The sequence below is a fragment of the Dermacentor albipictus genome, chromosome 1 (genome assembly GCF_038994185.2).
Source record: "Dermacentor albipictus isolate Rhodes 1998 colony chromosome 1, USDA_Dalb.pri_finalv2, whole genome shotgun sequence".
NCBI classification, from domain to species: domain Eukaryota; kingdom Metazoa; phylum Arthropoda; class Arachnida; order Ixodida; family Ixodidae; genus Dermacentor; species Dermacentor albipictus.
The window spans coordinates 129,631,885-129,654,110 of NC_091821.1; the positions used below are offsets into that span (position 1 = coordinate 129,631,885).

The 22,226-nt window shown below is 46.7% G+C and overlaps 1 protein-coding gene across 1 annotated transcript in view; it reads right to left on the minus strand.

The window, feature by feature from the left end:
- Positions 1-13,203: 13,203 nt before the first annotated feature.
- Positions 13,204-22,226, minus strand: part of LOC139059064 (mucin-21-like) — a 41,301-nt gene continuing 32,278 nt past the window's right edge. Inside the window, exons 3-4 of the mRNA XM_070536929.1 lie at positions 18,981-19,791; positions 13,204-13,953 (exon numbers count right to left, since the gene is read on the minus strand). Of these exons, the coding sequence (XP_070393030.1) occupies positions 13,827-13,953; positions 18,981-19,791 (938 nt within the window). The 3' untranslated portion in view covers positions 13,204-13,826. The remainder of the gene's footprint in view (positions 13,954-18,980; positions 19,792-22,226) is intronic.

Genomic DNA, 22,226 nt, shown 5'->3' on the forward strand with positions numbered 1-22,226 from the left:
AGAAGCTTCTGAAAAGTATATTGCTGCAGAGGACCAAATATATAAATGCAAGTGGGGAGAGAAGCTCATGGTTGGAGTGGAATGCAGCACTGTGCTAGGTTGTACCAGGTGGCAATTTTGCTCTGTAACTGGGTGTACATGAATTAAATGAATTCTGCACATCTGTGTGCTACCAGCAATATTGTCATTATTGTGTGAACACTTTGCTTTGAAACAACTTCCTGGTACAGTGAAATGACTTTGGTAGCACAGCCATGCCATGCTGAAAGATGCACAATGTCTCGGCAATGCATTTGCAATGGAGATTAAAATATCAAGCTCGGTAGTGGCAGGCCTCTATGTAGCAGGTGTATGTGTTGTGAATGCTGACGTATTGCACTTAAAGCTAATCCTGCACTTAAATCTTCAGTCTCCTCACCACTGTGGCCATACTGCCAGTTTCTGTCATCTGGGGAAGCTATAACTTAAAGGGACACTAAAGGCAAATATTAAGTCAAGCTAAAGTGATAGATTAGTGCCCGAGAATTTCTAAGGTGTCAATATTATTGTGAACAGAACCTTAATAATCAACAAACAGGAAAAAGCAGGACATGTTAGAGACTCCCCCGGGACATTCAAGCACTTGCCCGATGACGAAAGCACTTCTTAGTTAAATTCTGTCACTAGTACTCCACCATTCGTTGAAAAAAACATGCTTGTATTATAAGACGAAATAAAATGCTACCTCGCCAGTTCCATTCCATGTTTAAGAAAAAACTCATTGAAGTTACCCTTGACAACGATGTGAGTGGTCAAGAGGTTTCATTTTCGCTCGACTCCACGCCGCCCATGCTTTCGCGTTTTTTTTTTAACCTTGCAGACTCTATGGCAGGGCATAAAGCAAGGGTGGCATTTCAAACGTTAAAGACTTAAAAAGTACAATTTTCCAACAGGAACAGTGCTGTAAAAAGATTGCCGTATTATACAATATTCAAGGCACAGGGAATACAAAGCAATATCTGAAGGCACACGAACACTTGTTACTATTAACAGAGCAAAGGGAATACTGTTTATGAAAATAATATACAACATTGCAAAAATGCGTGATAAAATACACTAGACGCGGCATTCGTAAACGGTATTAAATGGGTAAAGCGTAAGTAACCGCGCAACGTGCCGTTTCACTAGTTTCGTTATTGCGTAGTGCTGCACTAGTTTTGCTGGCTTGCGAAACTCGCACAAACTGCAAGTAGCAGAGAATTCAACTTCCATGTGATGTCACGGGATGCCTGAACGGTCTACGCCACTTGATCAAAAAACAGCTGCAAAGGCGAATCCACCACTCTGGATCGATGGATGGATGTTATGAGCATCCCCTTTGGAACAGGGCGGTGGGTTGCGCCACCAAGATCTTGCTATTATACTGCCTAATGTCCTACCTGCGTTAAACAATAAAAAAAGAGAAAAAAATAACATTATGAACTACCCCACCCAAATTTTCTGATCCCCTATTTCGAACTGGGCTTTTGTATGTCTCCATTTTTTGTCGTTTCCCTACTTTTCTTCCACCAATCCTCTAATCGCCTCTTACTAATGCCTATTGCAGACATGTTTACTTTTCCACGGATTAGACCGGCAACTGGCTCGATGGATTCCGACAGGGTCATTCTGGACTCGCTGTTTGCTTTTGCCAAGGACGCGCAGCTTCTAGGACGGCTCTGAATACGACTCCCCCTTCCTCTTCCTATTCCCCATTATAGGCCTTCGAGCCATCCCTTAATAAATACATTTTGTCATCATCATCCACTGCTCCCGCTGAACCCGAGTGCTTCAAGGAGGCTGGTGGCGCCTAAATCGACCGCTGGGTAGACGTCTTCACATTCTAATAAAACATGCTAAATAGTTTCCCTAGCTTTACCGCAGCAAGCACATGCTTCTTCCTTATATCTCGCTTTATAGGTGCATGTTCGGCACCCCGATCTCGCTTTGAAAAGTAATGAGCTTCCCTTTGAGTTATCATAAATGATTTCTTTGCCAATTTCGTTTTTTCCTCTTAAGTAATTACTCATGGCAGGTTTCTTTTCCATTGCCGCCACCCATAAGATTATTTCAGCCTCTCTGACTTTTCGCTCGACCTTCTTTGTTGCTGTGTTGCCCACCCTACAGGCCGCATACTTGCTGGTAAGCTTCCTAGTTCTTTTCTTCCTGTGTGAATCAATGTTTTTCCTGTACAGATACCTGAACACTCTTCCAGCCCATTTACTTTCTTTCATATTCCTCAGCCGTTCTTCATACTCAATTTTACTGCGAGCTTCCCTCACTTCAAAACTAGTCCAGCGCATATCGCCCTGCACAGCTTCATTTGTAGTCTTCCTGTGAACCCATTGCGAGGCGACCCACTGACCTTGGGTTCCCGTCGAGTCTTGATTGTACCGCTGATTTAAAGCAAACAACCGCATTTCCAAAAGTAAGTCCTGGAATCATTACACCTTTCCACATACCTCGGAGGACCTTGTACCTATTGTATCCCCATAGAGCTCTGTGTTTCATTATGGCTGCATTCTGTCTTGGCTCGGTAGCGCCATCTGTCGGGCGGAATTTAACTCACCGACAGCAGCAAAGGGTAGTGATGGCGTGTGCAATGTCACCACTCCCTCAGTTGGGTAGCGGGAGATTTGCATTTCGAATAACGCATTCGGACCCTTCAGGTGCAATTTTGTCGTAAACTAAGTCTTTTTCTGGCACAAAAGAACCGTTGCGAGCTGTCTGGAATGGTGTTTACACAGTCCAGATTGACTTAGTGTTTGCTTTAGTGTCCTTTAAAGAGTATTTGTAGTCCTTGTGCATTTTCTGCACTTTCAATAGCTCTCATGCAGGGGCGTAGCCAGGGGGGGGGGGGCTTATGGGGCTTCAGCCCCCCCCCCCCCGGAAATTTTTTCGTGCTGTCATGCGCCGCCGACCAAAACAACTCCCGGCGCCGGAAACCATGGTCAATTTTGTCTAGAATATCCTTAATTCACGCTCGAAATGACATTTTAGCGCGAACATTGCGAAATCGGGCTGGATTTCGTGGCAACGCCCATGCATCAGGAGTCACATATCGTAACGCAAGGAGCCCCACCGAGCACAATATTTCAAGGGCGTTTTGATGGCGAGCGGGCTCGTCTCGGCATCTCGCGGAGGCCGCGGAATCTACGGAGCGCTTGGATTTCAATTCTGAAGCTTTGTGGGTATGAAGTTCTCATAACATTTTGATGGGAAAGGTACATTGACATTTCCGAAGTCGTGCTTTAGATTTTCAATTACGGAACTTTGTGGGTTTAATGCTGTTGTAAACATTTGACGCCAAAGGTGCATCGACTTTTCTAAAGTCGTACATCGCGCCATACAACGAGACAAGCCAAATCAACATACTACCAGACAAGTTGACAAAGCACTCAGCAAGGTCCGATGAGACAAAGCGTTGTGGTGGTTCATTTGTGCCGTCAGGTCACAGAAAAGAATATGAACATTTTTTTTCCACCTGCGCCAAAGCATCCATGTCAAGACACTAAATCCACCATTGTAACTAAGTTATTAGTTATTTTTCTAGCTAGACTTTTATTCGCGAGGATACATTGAGCCCCTTTCTCTTCTTTTTTTCTTTTGTTCTCGTAACCCGCGGGCTGCCGATCCAGCGAGAGCGCATGCGTTTTTCTCGTGCTGCATCGACAACCGCGCTACGCACTTGGAAGCGCGTTCCTTTTTCTCTGGCCGACTGCATTTTCGCCTGGCAGAGTTTTGTTTTGGACGCTTCCTGGCTAGCAGACGAGAAAAAGAAACAATGCATAGTCGCTCGCCGCCAGCACTGCGGGGACTCGACGGAGACCAACGCGTTCGCTTGAGCGCAACCTCTCCGGAAAATTTTGTCTCGCCGGTGTAGGATACCGAGCAGTATGCGTATGGTTTTCTGTGGACCAAGCGTCACACGTTTTCTTCGATATTCCTTCGGTAGCCACACTAGGTGCCCAAAGTAGGCATTCGTTTGTAGCCAACATGCGTTCCTTTGCGTTAAGGCGCGCTCACACTAGCGGGAGACTTCCCGCAGCGGCACAGCGTAAACGACGCCGCTGCGTCGCAGCTGCTCGGAATGACGATCACACTGCGCGCGTTTTCTCGCTGCGGTTCTTGGAATGTAGAGAGAGGTGGCGTTGAGGGAGGACCCTAACGAGGCAGGAACACACAGGACAGCGCGCCGAGCAACAGCCGAGTGTCCCGCAGCACGCGCGCAGCCTCCTGCCTCCGCCGACGGGGTCACTGAACAGGGACCGACGTCACGGTTCACGGTCGGCCCCTATTGGCTGTTCTCTTCAGCGGCACGGCAAAAATAGGTACCCGACCCATCGCTCTGCGGGACGGCAGAGCAGCCTGTCTGCGGGAGAAAAACCGGTTTGTGCGGGAAGCGGCGTGCGGGAAACGTTCTGCGTTGCGCGCTTTCCCGCTAGTGTGAGCGCGCCTTTATTCTATTTGTTCCGGCGCAGCGAATTGTCGCATAGTGAAAGTTCGATTTTGTTACTTCTTTTGCGGAAAGTAATGGGCCACCGGATGCTTCAGTTGCCGGATACTATTATATTATTGTGATAGCACCTATATGAAGACTCCAGGCGCATTCCTGCTGTTGCCCGCATGTTCCATATAAATAAAGGCCAAGGGCGACAACATCGTGACCACGCGCCGCATGCTCTATGCGCGAATGAAAGCGTGGGGGGGAGGGGGAGGGGGTGAACCGACGATGAGTCTTGTGTGCACAAGGGAGAAAAGCGGGGAGGAAGCACGCCGCCTTCCGTCGCACGCGATACATTTTGGGAGTGGAGGGAGGTGGGGGGGTGTGATCTGTGAATCGTAATAATGGTTCGGTTCATTATTTTCGAGGCATGCACGTAGCACATACGCACCTCACTTACAAGTGACATGCAGAGGTGTGGTTAAATGTTCTTTAATGCTCTCATACACTGGGTTGAACATAGTTGCGTGGCATAATGGACACTCCAAAAGTTGAACAGCTTGGTGTCGTGAGGTTTTTGACAAATGAAGATGTTTCCCAAAAAGAAATTATTCGCCGTATGGCTGCCGTATACGTTGAACATTGCGTTTCATTGGCCACTGCGAAGCGTTGTAGCCAACTGTTCAAAGAAGGACATGAAAGTTACAAAGAAGATCCATGGCCGGGCCAAAGCCACCATGCAATCCCCCAACACAATTGAAAAGGCCGTGGTTGCTCAGTGGCTATGGTGTTGGGCTGCTGAGCACGAGGTCGCGGGATCGAATCCCGGTCACGGCGGCTGCATTTCGATGGAGGCGAAATGCGAAAACACCGGTGTACTTAGATTTAGGTGCACGTGAAAGAACCCCAGATTAGGGTGACGACTTTTTGTCTGCAATTGTGACCGAGGTGACTCGTGGTGCCGCTACTACTAGCCTGAAACACTACGGCAAAGCTTACAGTGGAAACATTTGAATTCACCATTCCCAAGGAAAACGAAGGCCTACATTTCTGCCGGAAAAGTGTTGACTTCTTTTTAGATCGTTAGGGGCCATTATTGATCGAATTTTCTAAACCTGGAGAAACTCTAAATCGTTTCAGATATTGTGAAAGGCCGTATCGGCTACGTATCGCAATCAAGAACAAATGACGTGGAAAATTGAGCATTGGGAACATCTTGCTTCACGACATTGCCCGTTCCCACGTCGCTGATGTGGTTAATATAAAACTGGCAAAGTTCAAGTAGGAAACGCTGCAACATCCCTCATGCAGCCCAGACCTGTTGCCTTGCGTCTTCCACATTTGGTAAAATTTGAAAAAAACTGCTCAAGGGAACCACAATCGTGTCGGAAGATGACGTGTAGTCATTTACCGATTTTTGAGGCAGCAACCCAAGGAGTTTTATGAGACGGGAATCACGCGACTCGGTAGTAGGACAAGTGTCTAAATACTCATGGTGACTACTTTTAAATAAAGTACCCCGTTTGTAATATATTCGCATTGGCTCACTTTCATTTGACTCGCCCTCGTATATTTTGCAGAACTCCTGCTTTTTATATGTGCTCTCCGTTGCGACTATAATTTCCGAGCAATTACTCGCAATACACAACCGGTGACAGCTGCTCCTGCTCAATACATTCTAACAAAGGACAGCGTCATTGAGATTTTCCCCTGGTCGTCGCATATGCACGAAAGTGTAAACAAGGTTGTTGAATGACAGATATATATACATATATATATATATATATATATATATATATATATATATATATATATATATATATATATATATATATATAAACTATACGACTAAACTATAAGGGGAGGCCGAGCTGCAAAGTGAGCCCCCCACGAACGAAATTTCTGGCTACGCCACTGCTCTCATGTAGTGTTATTCAAAGTAGTCTTCTTGTAATTAACTTTTTAGTGGATGTCAAGGCAGTAGCGTTTTTCACCCGCCTCTTTGGTTTATGCATTTGTATAATAAACGAGGTATAACAAATGGTCTGTAGTCAACAGATTCACTTTGGCCCATCATTTTTCTTCGGCAAAACAGTGGCCATAGTGTTTCTAGTTTGTACGAAATACCTTGGATGTAACGTTTCTATGAAATGATTGTGCTATTGGAGGCAAGCCACATAAACACTGGCTGTTACACTGCAATCTGTTTCGAACAAAACCACAGCTGGCCTTGCACTCTTTACGTTCATGCACTTACTTGTGATAAAGTGCTCCACCAATTCATCACTAAAACGTTTGCTGCTAAACGCAAGTGGGAAACTACTTTACACGTGTATTAGCATAACAAAAGGAACCACTGTGCCTCTGAGAATAAAGTGCACTGCTACGTCATCTTGCTGAATTCAAAAGATTTCCTGTGCAAATAGTGCTGTGGTTGCGTATAGGCACATAGCGACTCCTAAATACGTATTGATAGGTTATGCCAAAAAGCTGTGCACTCAACAGGATAATAGGAGAGAGAAGACGAGAGGGCCACATCGCATTCTTAGAGGACCAGACTTCTGTGTAATGCAGAAAAGCACACAATGAAGGAGGAAAGATCGGCTGTTGTGGTGGTGTGCGCCAAGCTTTCAGTGACAGTTGTGACATGACTTGCAACCACTGCACCAGGCTGACCACTGCAGGCATTAGCAGTTTTTGATGCCATTTGTTCACCACCTCTATTTTCTTGATGCAACAGGAAGGTGCATATTGAATTGGTACATTAAACGATGACATAATTATTTATTTGTTATGGCTTCAATGAGTTGAGGCTTCATAAAAAAGCATGATTACAGTGTCGGCAGCTATCTAATAAAGCAAAAAAGTAAGCCATGAAAGATTCTTGTACTTCCTTAAATCACAGTCGCATGCTGTTTACTTTTGGCTTGCGTAGTACAGCACTGCACTGCTAAGAGTGGGCAAAATGTATTCTATTGTGCAAGACAGTGTTTACCCTTTTTATGAAGACAAACGCCCTTCAAGCACATGCCACTGACTGTGTTTCTGAAAAGGGTTGTTTTAAAGTTGGTGCGCAATGCAAAATGACGCACCCTCATTTGTTTGGATCACAGTTGTAGAAAGGGGCCTTCCATTCCATTCCCGGGAGTTGAAATCCCCATTATTTCCACTCCTTTTAACTCCGCAGAATGGTGAAAGTTTGACCATTCCCACTCCTGAAGTGGCTGAGCTGATCCATTCCACTCTTCCAAATCCAGTTAATAAAACACTTCCTCTGTGATTGCTTACTGCTTGTGTTTGCATGCCTCGTAACAAAAACATTTTTGAATCCTTAACAATGCTATAAATAATGTTACCTACTATGTTTTCATGTACATACTGTATTTGTCACTTTGAAAAGCTCGCATTGTTGTCTTCCAGGACAACCTGTTATGTTTCGTATTTAGTGCCATATGTTAACTAGGCTTATTCTTTTTCAAGCACATCTTTGCGACTGCCTGTTATTGCACCTTCAGGAAGCTAGACAATCTGTAAAAAACATGGCATGCATTTCAAATCACTGTGGACTCATGCAGGGTGCAACCCTTGGCAACATTGCATTTTAGCCCTATCGTTGTGTCATAGGTCAAATGCGTACTTGCAAAATTGATCACTCTTGACAACTAAATGTTACTTTCTTTAAATGCAGTTAAATCTTGTGTAAATGCACCTAAATCTTGTAATAAAGAAAAGTTTCTAGGGCTTTAAGTGTGTGTAGAATAATGTTTTGTTTGCAATTACCATGGCAGAGGCAGTCACCTTTGGGCAGATATTGAAAGGGCCGGTATTTAGTCATAACTGATAAATGTAAGAAATTGGCAAAGCCTAGTTTAGGGTAATTTGCATAGTCCAGTATTGTACTCTATCTTAAAATGAACATTTAACGCTCCAGGACTATGTGCCTATTCCATTCCAGAATCTCAGACTCTCATTCCACACACACACATACAAAAATTTTTGCTGGCTCTCCCGTAATCGAGAGTTGATGTAAGCATGAAATAGCAACCGGCAAAGCAGATTGGTTGGAGATGATACTAGCTGCAGTCTTAAAATGGGTATATTGTATGTTCGAAACAGCACACCATGCCACGCCATATTGTGCACTGGTCCATATATGGACGCTGCCCAGATAGAGGAAGAAAACCAGCTGAAGGAGGCACGTCAGGCAGCGAAAGACACCATAGAAACCAAGCGCACTGCCCAGCTACAAGAAAAGCGCCTGAAGGAGGCGCGACCAAACGTCTCAACAAATCTCGATTCTTGCTCCGTGATCTGGACGCAAGAGGTGACGTGTTAGGCCACCACTAAGCAAAGGGCTGGTTTCGTGAAGCGTTCACTTGCCAAGGCTGGCTGCGTGGTGTAATGCTCTCTCTTAACTTTTTCCTTCCTGCATGAAGGCAAAGCAGCGCATCAGACGCTTCTAGTACCACGCCACGCCGCAGCTCGGCGAGCGCCGCACATTGAAGGCAAAGCAGCGTTTCCGAACGCGTCCGGCGGCTCGCCACACAGCAGCTCAGCGAGCGCAGTATATGCACAGCAAATTCCATTTCCCGGAATTGAAGTGTAATGTGTCCTGTATCTGCCTGTTGAATTTGGCGATTGGAAATGACAAATAAATGACAAATGACTTCAGCGTACTAGAAGTTGCAGCTTAAGTTGTGTGATGTTGTGAACAAACATTAGGAAGAACTTGGAAGCAATATTTTTTGTGACTTGTCTGGGAGTAACTAGCGTATGTAATGCGGTACTGTACAAAGGGTGGTGGACAGGGCTAGATTTACAGTGCTGAGGGCCCGGTTAAAAATACAAGGGGGGCCCCTTCCTCCTCCCACCTCACCCTCTTATCACTCTTGAGACTTGGTGCTTTTTATAATTCGCTACAAAGGACACATGCCGTATTTACTCGAGGAATCTCCGGAATGTGTATGAAAATCGCCTGGGCGTCTCCTTTTTCACAGAGCATGCACGTGGAGAGGTTGTCATGGGAAGCGAACTATACCAGGAGACGAAGAGACATAGACAGCATTAAGATTTGTCAGGCTAGTTAGTTCATACTGAAAGAAGGGTAAATGTTTTTAATAACACACTCAAATAAACAATCATACATAGTTTCATAGTTTCATTTATACATTCTTCCATAAGAGAAGGAAACATTCATATTGCACACGCCTTTTCTGCCATTAAGTTGTGGAAAAAATATACATTTTTACAAAAATTTTCTTCTTCAACAGTGTAGAAAATAGGTTATGCGTTTCGCAGAAATTCAGCCTGGAAATGGGGCGTGTATACATAGTAACATGTTTTCTCTTTTCGTTCATCTTTTAAGAAGGAAAGGTATGTACGTTTCTACAAGCGTTTTTGTGCCCTTTGCTGGGACAGTTTGTTGTCGAGATCTTCAACATTGACCATCCTAAGAATATCCGTCTTCATGCTCAGCAGCAACAAATCGCTGAGGTGGCTGTCAGTCATCGTTGATCAAAGCCTGTTCTTAATCAATTTCGGCTTGCTGAAAGATCATTCGCCAGTGCAATTTGTGACCATCAAGCACACAAAAAGTCTAACAGCAACATGACCATCTGGGAATGAACCTTCAAGCTTTTCATGAATTGGAAGTTTCAGCATGTCTGCCACAGAAGAACAGCCTTCACTGCTTGCAAATGAAATAAACTGTTCAAGCTCATCGGGAAATGTGCCAGGCAGATCAGATGGATACTTTTTCATGAGGTCCATTACCTGCAGGCGCCTCTGCGCTGGAGAAAAGCAGTTACAATCTGCAATAACAGCAAACTGCGAGCACACTTTGGTGTAAGCGCACAAGCGAGCTGTGAGAGCGTGCAGGAGAGTCGCAATCATGACGAAGGTTTCACAGCGGAACTTAGCTGGAGGATCTTCTGGCTCTGGCATCTTTGTGTCTTCAGTGCTGTCGTATCGTGTCGATTGTTTTTGCTTTCTCTGGGTGCCTGCTTTGTACGAAGCAATGTCCAACGCTTCCTTCGCAAGCTTTTCAATTTCATTGAACCTCTCTTTTCAGCCGGATACATAATCTCACAACGATTTGATCATGCTTACGGCAGCATTCAATGACAGTGTTGGGCTCTGAAATACTTTTCTGGTGGCGTTGAAGCACTGCAAAACTCTATCCCAAAACTCAGCCATCAGCGCGGTTTCCAACATTCTCATTGCCTTCAGCCAAGAATTTGCGTCATGCTTTGTTTCTGGTCGTTCATCGTGATGTTCGGATAGTTCCATCAAGGCGGCTTTGATTTCTTTAGAACCTGCTACGAGAATCCTCACTGCATCCGCTTGCGCTGGCCACCGCATGTCTGAAACTTGCGTTGGGATTACTGCTGTCGTGTTTTATTTCAAGTGAGCCTGAAGTACACCCTGGTGATGATTAGACACAGCAAAGAAAACGTATATATGCTGTACAAGCCCTAAAAAAACTAATGGCTTGCCCACAAGTATCTACAGCATGTGCCCTAGCCAGGTTAAGAGAGCGCGCAGCGCAAGGGATAAAATTTGCTTGCACATTTATCTTTTTCTTTTTCGAATGAGCGTGCATGCCAGAGTATTTGCCAGCCATATTGCTCGCATTGTCATATGACTGGCCACAACAGTCTTGGAAGTTAACTCCCAAGATTTTTTTAAGAAGCCGAGCATTGACTTCGCGAGATCTTCCCTTTTATGGCTGGTTATTGGTAAAAACCAGGGAAAATGTTTTCCAGGCTCATCGTTAGCGACGTAGCAAATTACCGCTGTAAGTTGATCCCTGTGACTCGAATCAGGTGTAGAACCAACCGAAAGAGTGAAGTGCTTGGCACTTGCAATTTCGCAAGCCATTTTTTTTGGACTTCAGTTCCAAGAGCTTCACAACCTCTTCCACAATGGTTGAGGAGAGGCAAGATGTCTTGCCACGTCCAGCATTCCCAAAGTTCTTTATATGGGCAGCAAGGAAACGATCAAACTTGGCAATCAGTTCAAGGTACCCAAGGAAGTTGCCATTTTGGAGAGACCCGATTAGATCGTTAGATCCCGTAAGAGAGAGTTCTCGTTCTATCAGAAACATTACAACAACAACTATGCGCTGAAGGACATTTCTCCAGTAAGTTGCCCGTTCTGAGTAGTGCTCATCAAGGGATCGAATGACTGAGGTTCTAAGAGAATGTCGCTTGCACAGGTCAAGCACGCACTGTTTATGACACTCACTTTCCTCGTGCGCCTTTAACTTCCCATATGCATTGTTCCATAAACTGAACCCTTCTGGCTCCAAATATTGGTCCTTTCTTGTCGACATCAGAGTGCAAGGAAGCATCATGTTCACCTCGGCGGCCAAGCTCTCTGGGTGCCCCAGAAGCCCGGAGGGCCCGGTTCATTTGAACCCTTTAAACCCTGGATAACTCGCCCCCGGTGGTGGGATCTCGTTTTCTTCTCGTTTGAGTGCTCGGATAACGGCTCTCGCTTTTGGCTCAAGGTCGAGTATTTCATGCTTAAAAACGGGTTTTACGTGCCGAAACCACGATCTGAATATAAGGCACACCGTAGTGGAGGACTCGGGATTGATTATGACCACTTGATGTTCTTTAACGTGCCCCCAATGCATGAGGCACGAACGTTTTTGCATTTCACTCCCATCGAAATGCAGCCACCGCTAAGCCACCATGGCGGGTCATTTCCATGCCATATACCCGATCGGTGCCATAGTTCTATTCCATTCCTGGCATTTGAGAATGTGGAATGATTCCAGGATAATTGTAACTCCGCAGTTGCCACTCCACAGTTCTGGTTTGCATACAGGCACCCACTATTCTAGAACATTTACAGCACTGCAACAGACGGTACAGTAAACACTAGCAAAGTTCACTTTTAGGAACCTATATTTTTTTCTTTTTACGGCGACGCTGCTATAGCCTCTAGTTGCTTGGGATATTTCATGGGCTCGTTCTATGCTCACCCGAACACAGTGCTGCCACCTAGCGACCACAGCTACTCAGACAGACCTCAAACAGCATCTGAAAAAGGGCTTTATCTTTTGAATTCCAATGGCGGAGTCGGAGCAAATTTTTCTGCTTGTTTCGGAGCAAGTTTGTTCCAATGACAAAGTTGGGGCGGGAGTAAGGTGTCCTAATGAGAGAGTCGGAGGGGATTCAGAGCGGGAGTCACTCTCCTTTCCTTTCTTTAACGCTGCGAGCCCGGAACTTTCCAGTAACGAACGGCACGCGCGTTATCAGAAGGGGCACTCCAAAGGGTGTAAACTGTTCTATGCTGATAACGGGCGTGCCGTTCGTTACTGGAAAGTTCCGGGCTCCCAGCGTTAAAGAAAGGAAACGCATCAAGGCAGATAACGATTATTGTTGTGTGGCAGAAGGGGCAAGCCAAAGGGTGTAACTTTGCCTAAGAGTGTATTTACTTTGAAAAATGCAATTCGTTCAATAATTGTTTTACGCTTTGCGGAGGGCGCACGTGTGCGCTGCATTTGCGCGCACATGCGTGAGCGCGTGTGTTGCTATAGTGGTGTTTGTGCTTGTCTAACTACCTATTCTAGTACACTGTAGTCTGACGTCGTCTAACGTCAGCAACAGCTTCGCTGTACATCCACTCTCACAGGCTGGAATGGAGGTTTTTCTTTTCTTTTTTTGGTTTTAATAACACTTATGGCATGTCTCACTGGAATAGTATTGTGTGTGAAATTGTTTTTGCCTTTTGGACTTCGCACGTGTTTAGTGCTATTTGGCTGTACTTGTGCGTACTTGTGCCCATGAAGTTTGCCTGCTATTCTCAAAAACAACAGCTGAAGAATTGTTATGATACTTTATTGGCAGCCAGGATGAAAGTGCTCATGGAAGTGATCTACTGTAAATTTTAGTGCTGTTCATGCCACTTCTGGGCAGTATTGCCCAAAGAAAGGCTACAGTGAATAAAAAAGAGATGGGTCGTTTTACGTGCCAAATTAAACGACGATCTGATCACGAGGCGCGCCATAGTGGTGGCTCCGGATTAATTTTGACCATCGGGTAACGTGCACCTGATGCACTGTGCACGAGCATTTTTGCATTACGCCCCCAACACAATGCGGCCTCGAATCGAACCTTCGTGCTCAGCAGCGCAAGGCCATGGCCACTGAGCTACCGCGGCAGGTATAGGCGGCTGCCAGTGTACCTTTTCACTTTTTGGGCCCCAGTGAGACAAGACGCTCATCCTGCATGCCAAGAAAAGGGAAGAGTTCGTAGAGCACAATGCTTGCAACTGCATGCATCGCAACTTCGGGCAGTGGTTGGGAGGCTTCTTAAGAGTGTGCGTTCACCGGTCCTGTTCGCCTGCACGCACGTCAATTTCGGCGCAGTACCGTACTCTGGGTACCATCGTTCTGGTAGTAGACGACGCTGAAAGGGATCGGTGTAGTGTCCGGAGCTGCAGCGTGCCTCAGAAGGGGACGGTCTCGGTTTAGCTTCCACCTGGGAAAAGAACAGGATTGGTTTTCATACCGGGGTGGTTAGAATAGAGAGCAACTGATGACATATTTTGTTGCGCGACTGGCTCATTGGATTACCGACCCCCCCCCCCCCCCCCGCCTTTATTTTTTTCTTTACCCAGCGAAAGTTCCCAGTGACCAGTGTTTAAGAGGAAGATTTAGCTCTAGCCCAACTCCGATGCGGCCTATTCAAATACATGTAAAACGCAAGACCACTTTTCTAAGATAACCCCTGGACCAATTTCAATGAATTTTTTTTTTGTATTTGAGAGAGGAAGTCAAATTCTAGTGACTGTTGGAAGCATAGGCGGAGGGTTTTCATTTTTTCCGAGGGGGGGCGACCAGCTTTCCGAACTACATACATACATACATACATACATACATACATACATACATACATACATACACACACACATAAATACATACATACATACATACATACATACATACATACATACATACATACATACATACATACATACATACATACATACATACATACATACATACATACATACATACATACATACATACATACATACATACATATATTTCTTGCTCTTCGTATGACTTCGAGACCTCCAAGAATTGAGCGCTGAAGTGTTGGCGTTATATGAGTATAGAGAAGACCTCATAGTAGGAGTCAGTACAATTTAACAGCCTGAGTCCTCTCGGTAATGTAATGTTCCTTCATGTAATTGTCGCATACTTGACTATCACTAATACTGCTTCGCCTTTCCGGTGAAACTGCAGCCTCTCTCTCTCTCTTTTTCTGTGAGTCAGAGTATAAGCGCTGCTGCGCATGACTGCTGTTGATTCTGATTTCGAGTGAATTCGGCTTGGCCTCATTTCGGTTACTGAGTGAATTACACAGTGTTTCCCAACTATCATGAACCAAGACTTAAAGGGACACTAAAGTGAAAAGTGATTTCTTCTGCATCAGTAAATCACCGTTCTACAACACCAAAAACACCACTCTTACAACGATAAGACGTTTGGTAAGCCAGAAAAAGCGCAAGAACGAAATGCGGGTGGCGACGCCTACTTGAGTTCCCGCACCTGGGGGCTGTGACGTCTTGGATTTTGATGGCATCTTCTAGGGCCTACTAATTATATATAGCGGTACAGATTGACTACATTGTGTTCTAAAGGAACCAAATTTTAAACATGCCAAGTTTCGGGAACCTTTATTTAGCCAACGCGGCCCAAATGCGCAAACAAACTTTGGAATCCCTGACGTCACGCTGACGTACCGGCGCCGTTGTTTCGGCGCGAAATTCAAATACTGATGCTTGGACCTTCATTTTCTCATCTAATATTCAAACTATTTTCTTGAAATGACTGCCTACAGGGTTCTCAAACAATGCTTCATTAGTCTAAACTGATTTATTGTTTCCCTTTAGTGTCCCTTTAAGAAAGAGCAGTTGCGTTACTCGAAGAAAACCTAGTGTATATATTATTGTTTCCGCTAATGTGGAGTAGCCACCAGTAATTCTTTCGTTACTGAGATTTAATTCAGTAATTAAAATAATGATCTAACTCGAGCAGTACTGTCCTAATTTTCAAAGTGTCAATGGGGCATGTGTAGGCACCCCAAAATGACATCTAACTGCGGTGTTTTCAGCAACGTACTAATTGCGTCCAATTTTTTCCGACTGGCAAAGAAACCTCATGAAGTATGAAAAATACTACGTGAGTACGCTCCCACCAGCATTCCCCACAAAGCAGCGCCCTTAAATAAGCTGATTGAAAGCAACTGCATTGCCTGTCGCAAACCCGGAGAGAGAGCGCATCATCTTGATAATGCTACGGAAGGAGCACCCACAGCAGCTTTCGCGGCTTCGCAGCTATCCTTTTCATTTCTGCGCCGCACTTATTATCGGTCTCTCAAGGCCGACTGATCACATTGATAACAAAAGCGCCTTGATAACGCGACCGAAGCGCCGCTTTGACCACGCACGAAATGCCAAAAGCAATGTAATGGGCACAGAATGTTTCAAAATCCCAGCTTTTCTTGCACAGCATCGAAAGAGTGCGCGCGAAACTATATTTCGCGTCAGAAACTTGCTTCGGACCAAAGCCAAATTAATGTGACCGCTTTATGTTTTACAGCGAAGCTGTATACCTCTACCGTCCAAGGAAATTTTCGTGTCGTTGTGGTAAGCAAAGAACTCCCCATACGTGGGCCGATCCCGAAAGTAGTGCAATGCCGGGCCTACCCGCGGCGGAGGTGAAACAGGCGTTAAACACTCCCCGTACGTGGGCCGATCCCGAAGATAGTGAAATGACGGGCCGACCCGCGGCGGAGGTGAAACAGGCGTTAAGCACTCCCCGTACGTGGGCCGATCCCGAAAGTAGTGCAATGCCGGGCCTACCCGCGGCGGAGGTGAAACAGGCGTTAAACACTCCCCGTACGTGGGCCGATCCCGAAGATAGTGCAATGACGGGCCGACCCGCGGCGGAGGTGAAACAGGCGTTAAACACTCCCCGTACGTGGGCCGATCCCGAAAGTAGTGCAATGCCGGGCCTACACGCGGCGGAGGTGAAACAGGCGTTAAGCGCTCCCCGTACGGGGGTCGATCTCAAAGATAGTGTAATGCCGGGCCGACCCGCGGCGGAGGTAAAGCAGGCGTGAAGCACTCCCCATACGGGGTCCGATCCCGACGGTAGTGCAATGCCGGGCCTACCCGCGGCGGAGGTGAAACAGGCGTTAAACACTCCCCGTACGTGGGCCGATCCCGAAGATAGTGCAATGCCGGGCCTACCCGCGGCGGAGGTGAAACAGGCGTTAAACACTCCCCGTACGTGGGCCGATCCCGAAAGTAGTACAATGCCGGGCCTACCCGCGGCGGAGGTGAAACAGGCGTTAAGCGCTCCCCGTACGGGGGTCGATCTCAAAGATAGTGTAATGCCGGGCCGACCCGCGGCGGAGGTAAAGCAGGCGTGAAGCACTCCCCATACGAGGTCCGATCCCGACGGTAGTGCAATGCCGGGCCTACCCGCGGCGGAGGTGAAACAGGCGTTAAACAATCCCCGTACGTGGGCCGATCCCGAAAGTAGTACAATGCCGGGCCTACCCGCGGCGGAGGTGAAACAGGCGTTAAACACTCCCCGTACGTGGGCCGATCCCGAAAGTAGTGCAATGCCGGGCCTACCCGCGGCGGAGGTGAAACAGGCGTTAAACACTCCCCGAACGTGGGCCGATCCCGAAGATAGTGCAATGCCGGGCCTACCCGCGGCGGAGGTGAAACAGGCGTTAAGCGCTCCCCGTACGGAGGTCGATCTCAAAGATAGTGTAATGCCGGGCCGACCCGCGGCGGAGGCAAAGCAGGCGTGAAGCACTCCCCATACGGGGTCCGATCCCGACGGTAGTGCAATGCTGGGCCAACCCGCGGTCGAGGTGAAGCAGGCATTAAGCACTCCCTATATACGTGGGCCGATTCCAAATATCCCGAAGGGCGCGTTACAGGTTACCGAGCCTGCAGGGTATCACCAGGATCGGTCCACATGATGATTCATTCTGTTGACGGACGCCGAAAAGCTACGGAGGTTAGTCATACACAGCTTTCGCTGTAAAAGGCAGCAAAATGTTGACCGGCGAATAGATTGATTTGTCGGCGCTTTAGGAATGTGTGTGCATGAGGAGTGCTGGCGTGGGCGGGGAGGGGGGGCGGGAGTGTATGCCGCCTAATTTTTTTGGAGGGGAAAGCCTGCCCCTACCCCCCCCCCCTCCCCGGTTTGTGCCTGGCACTACCTTCTTTTGACGAAAGGCCATTCCAGATTCTTTTAAAATTTCCGGAATTGAGTGCAGTGACATACACTAATGCAATGTGCAAAAACGTTGCGTTAAATTTTTTTTTCGTAATTGAATTACAGAACTAGGATTGTGGCAGAATAAATGCTATTGTCAGAGCCACAAAATCGGGTACATGCATGCTCGTTGTTGACAGGTTCCTTTTGTTTAAAACATGAAAACGCTCCGGTATGGTTCGGAAAGCTCGGAGTGACAAGATAGATAGTCTTATGTGAAAAAACGGCGCATTTTTATAAGGAAATTCGAAGAACTGGGCATGCGCGCAGCAAACGGTACGGTGGTGCATGGCCATATGGTTTCGAGGGCTTGCTCTGGACGCCAGGCCTCTAAACGCGTGTTGCATGTGGTTCATAAAGAACTGGGTGGAAAGGACACGATAAAATGTTTTCTCAATCGAACGCAAGGTCGCTACTTGATCAATTAGGAAGCGCGCAGCGGAACTTGCGGTACTTGAGTGAGCCAGCACCACACTGGGCCGCGCATCCAGGAAGGAATAGTTAGGAATAGCAACCAGGAAGGAATAGTTAGTTAGTTAATCATTACAAGTTAATCAGTTAGGGAGAACAAAAAATATACGAGACGCTTGTTCAGGTTGCTGCTAACGACATGCAATTGGTTTAATTAGCATAGAATGCTTTGGATTTTTTTAACTTCTTGCATGATAGTTGGGACACGTAGCCTTCTGTATACAACCCCTTTTAGATGCGCCGATGGGACTCTACGGAATTGAACTGTGAAACAGCAAACTGTACCTATCCTCACTGCAACAAATACGCGCTTACAAACGCGCAATTCCTTAATTACGGCGAAACATTTTATGCCTTCTTTCGCAGCACGGGGTTTGGCGCGTCTGCTCGGTCGGTTTCTGGACGATTAAAGAGGGCTAGATCCTGGATGTAATGACAACTGCGCCGGTCCTAGAGATCCGCGGATCAAGTGGGTCGCGTGGTAGGGACGTCTTGCCGGGCAGCAACATAAGTGGTGCAGAAGATCAACTGTCTCGTAACATTTAATTAAACGCTTCACGAAAGCTTCGCTTCACATATAAATTCCAACATATACGTTGGACCTGCTTTTTTAAAAGTTATTAACGCGTTTTAAAAGCTTTCGTTTCAATCATCCCCGAATAACCGTAACAAAATTATTTTTTTCAGAACGTGAGGGCTTTTCGAGGGAGATGACGCAGCCGAGCTTACCGGACGTTGTAGAACCATAAACCCATGACAACGATGCCCATGAGCAACACAGCTGCACCGATGACAGTGGCGAATATAGCTCCCTTGTTTCTGTGGCTTCGAGGTGCGTCAGCCGAGGTCGACGTTGCTGCGTCTTTCGTCGATGTCAGTACGTTAGTGGTAAACGAGTCGGTCTTATTCGTTCCAAATTCGTTGGACATGAGCGAAGTTGAGCTGTTCTCTAAGCTGGCCTCATGCCCGGCCGTGGGCACATTCGGGAACTTCGTAGATGTTGTGTTTGTATTATTGAACACCTCGCTCGAGCGAGACAGGGTCATACTTGAAGACGCTAACGGGACGGTCACGTCTTCAGGCCATCGCGTTACTTCCGAGGAAGTTGCCGACTTCGTACTTAATAGGGTGATGAGCGTCGGAACCTTTGCACTTTGCGCTGCAGTGGTCCTTGATAAATTCGACGGGTGGCTGGACTGCTCGCTTCGCTCGTACAGTGGCGTGCCGCCAGCGCGACCTGAGGTCGTGTGCGTCGTTCCAGACGCATTCACCGTGGGTGACCGTGCAAACGACAAGGGGGATGCCGCATTGAAATCGGCTCTCTGCTGCCTTGCTGTGGTAGGCGACGAATCTCCACCCGATGCGCTGTTGCGAAGAGATGCGTTAGCTGCTCGTTCGTTGGAAACACTGCTAGACGTTTGCGCACCAGTTGTAAATTCACTGCTAGGACTGAGTGAAGCCACTTCCTCCCTCGTGCTCGCAGTGACTTTTGCTGGACGTGTAGGTGCCGAGCCCGCTTGGCCTCCGCTTGACCAGGTACCTGAAAAAATGGAAACGGTAGGCATACGCTCGCTGAGTTAATATGCTATGAGACAAGCACTGTTACGCATACGGGTTAAAAAGAGTGCTGACGTAGGATTGTGTGCACATTGGAGTGTACGTCGTCAAAATTACGAGACAAGAAAGGCGAACCCTAAAGAACGCAACGGCACTCTCACTGCGACTCCAGGAAGTTATAGTCTGTTGACTTCGCCTTTTGCGGGAAAAGTACACCAGCGAAGCACCACATTCCTCGCCCCTTGTTGTCGCCGTGTCCCCTGAGAAATGACGTGCGCTCATCGATAGTGTTTTACCGTCTATCGCCACGCTTGTCGCCTTATTAGCTCACGAATTTTGTCTTACCGATTAATATAAGAAATAGGGTTACTTGCTTCATGGCTACAAGCTCTTACACTCCGAGGTACTTTATGCACGCATGCTGTCTGATCGTATAGCACGGGCACAGGAGGTGGCGCGTTATCTGGCGCCCGAGGCCTCTTATGACGCGCATAGGTGGGCTTCAGAGTTGACGTGCGAGGCGCAGAGAAGGTAATTTATGGTCGCAGGCGCAGTTTGTAGACACTTTGATCTGTCGGGATCGTTTGCGGTGCCTTTTTCTCGGGGTGTTGACGACAGTCCACCGGCTTTTTGTCGGACCGACTCACTCGCTGTCGGCAGCCGCACATGGCGTATATGCGATTTCAAGCCGCGTTAGGAAAATGTTGTAAACGCGCTGCGAGCTTATGCTGAGGCTATCTTGCACAAACAAGTACATACATATTCGTACAGACGGCTTGAACGTGCATGCAAGCCAAGATGAGCGTTGCCGCGTGGAACAATGAATTCTGTGTAATATATGCTTGTAGCTTGCACTTGAAGCCATATGGCACTATGTTGGAGCCCCATTCGACAGCCTTCACAATACTGATGACCAGGCACGTACCCAGTCCCCCCCCCCCCCCTCCCCCCCCCCCAAATTAAGCGGCATATACCTCCCCTACCCGCGCCACCACTGCTCACACACATTCCTAAAGCGCCGCCAAAGCAATCCTGAGACTTGACAACTATTCGGCGGTCAACATTTTGCTGCCTCTTACACTCCTTTTGGATGGCGGTAGTTATCGGCATCTCCTGGGGTGTGAAGGCCACTTTTCTCGTCGATTCAATGTCCACGCGTTTAACTCGAGATGCGTTTAGTTCTCACAATATATTGCAACGGTCACGCGCATCGCTATTGCTTCGTTAGTTCAACTTTCTTTGTTTAGGCTGATCCAGGGATCAGGAAAGTAATTCAATTTGTAGTCAGCTGGTCGGTATGCTCGTGGAACGAGTTGCGGCCGGACACAACGCCAGTTGCGTTGCCAACAATGGTAGTCGCATGCTTGCTTGCTTAAGGCGCAATTTCTCTATGGCACCATCCTCATTAAAATTTTTACGCTATAAATAGCTCGTACGCCCAAAACTGGAATATGCATGCTCGGTGTGAGATCCCGGTCTTGAGTGTTTCATCCAAACTTTGGAATCGGTGCAAAATCGCATCGCAAGATTCATACTTCACAAATACTTTCGTCTATCTAGCGTGTCCACAATGAACGCTACTTTGAACCTTTCTCTTCTTTCCTTACGAAGGAAAGTCTCTCGGTCATCACTCTTTCACAAAATTTATCATCATCGCCATCTTAAATAAGTCCTATCTGAGCCAGAATACATTTCATCCCGTATAGATCATCTTCATAAAGCAGGCGTCCCGTTTTCTCGAACTAACTCGTATTTTTAGCCATTCATTCCTAAGACAAGTAACCATTGGAACCGCCTGCCCCCCTCAATTGCCGCAATTACCGACACTGTGACTTGTTTAAATCTCCTATTGAAGTTATTGTTTATTTTCAATAATCTGAATTTTGCTGCAACATAGTGTACTGTTGCTTCTGTTCTTGTTTTCTGTATTGCCGCATTTCTGTGTTAATACATTTGTTTTTCATGCATTCCACTTCCTTCTGTAATGCCCACGGGCCCTGAAGGTAAATAAATAAATAAATAAATAAATAAATAAATAAATAAATAAATAAACTTTTCCTTTTGCTCATTATTTCTTCGAGTGACGGCTCACCGCGACCCTGGCATATCCTCGGAACCATGTACCTGTGATAAACGTCAGATAAGGTGGAAAATAAAATCACGCGAAACAGCGTCCATGATCAAACCCTGCAATAACCGTTAAACCCATAAGGAACGTGAATGTCACCCGTTACCTCGTCTGGTTTTTCCCTAATCGTACGGAACTTTTCATGCAAAGTTGGCAACTGGAAACAAGAGTCGCAAGGAGTTGAGAAATTAAGCGATCCACTAAGGGAGGGAGCCGAAGCAACAATCAAACAGGAAGGAAAAACGAAAATGAACAAATTTACCATTTGCTTGTGAAACTATTTATGGATC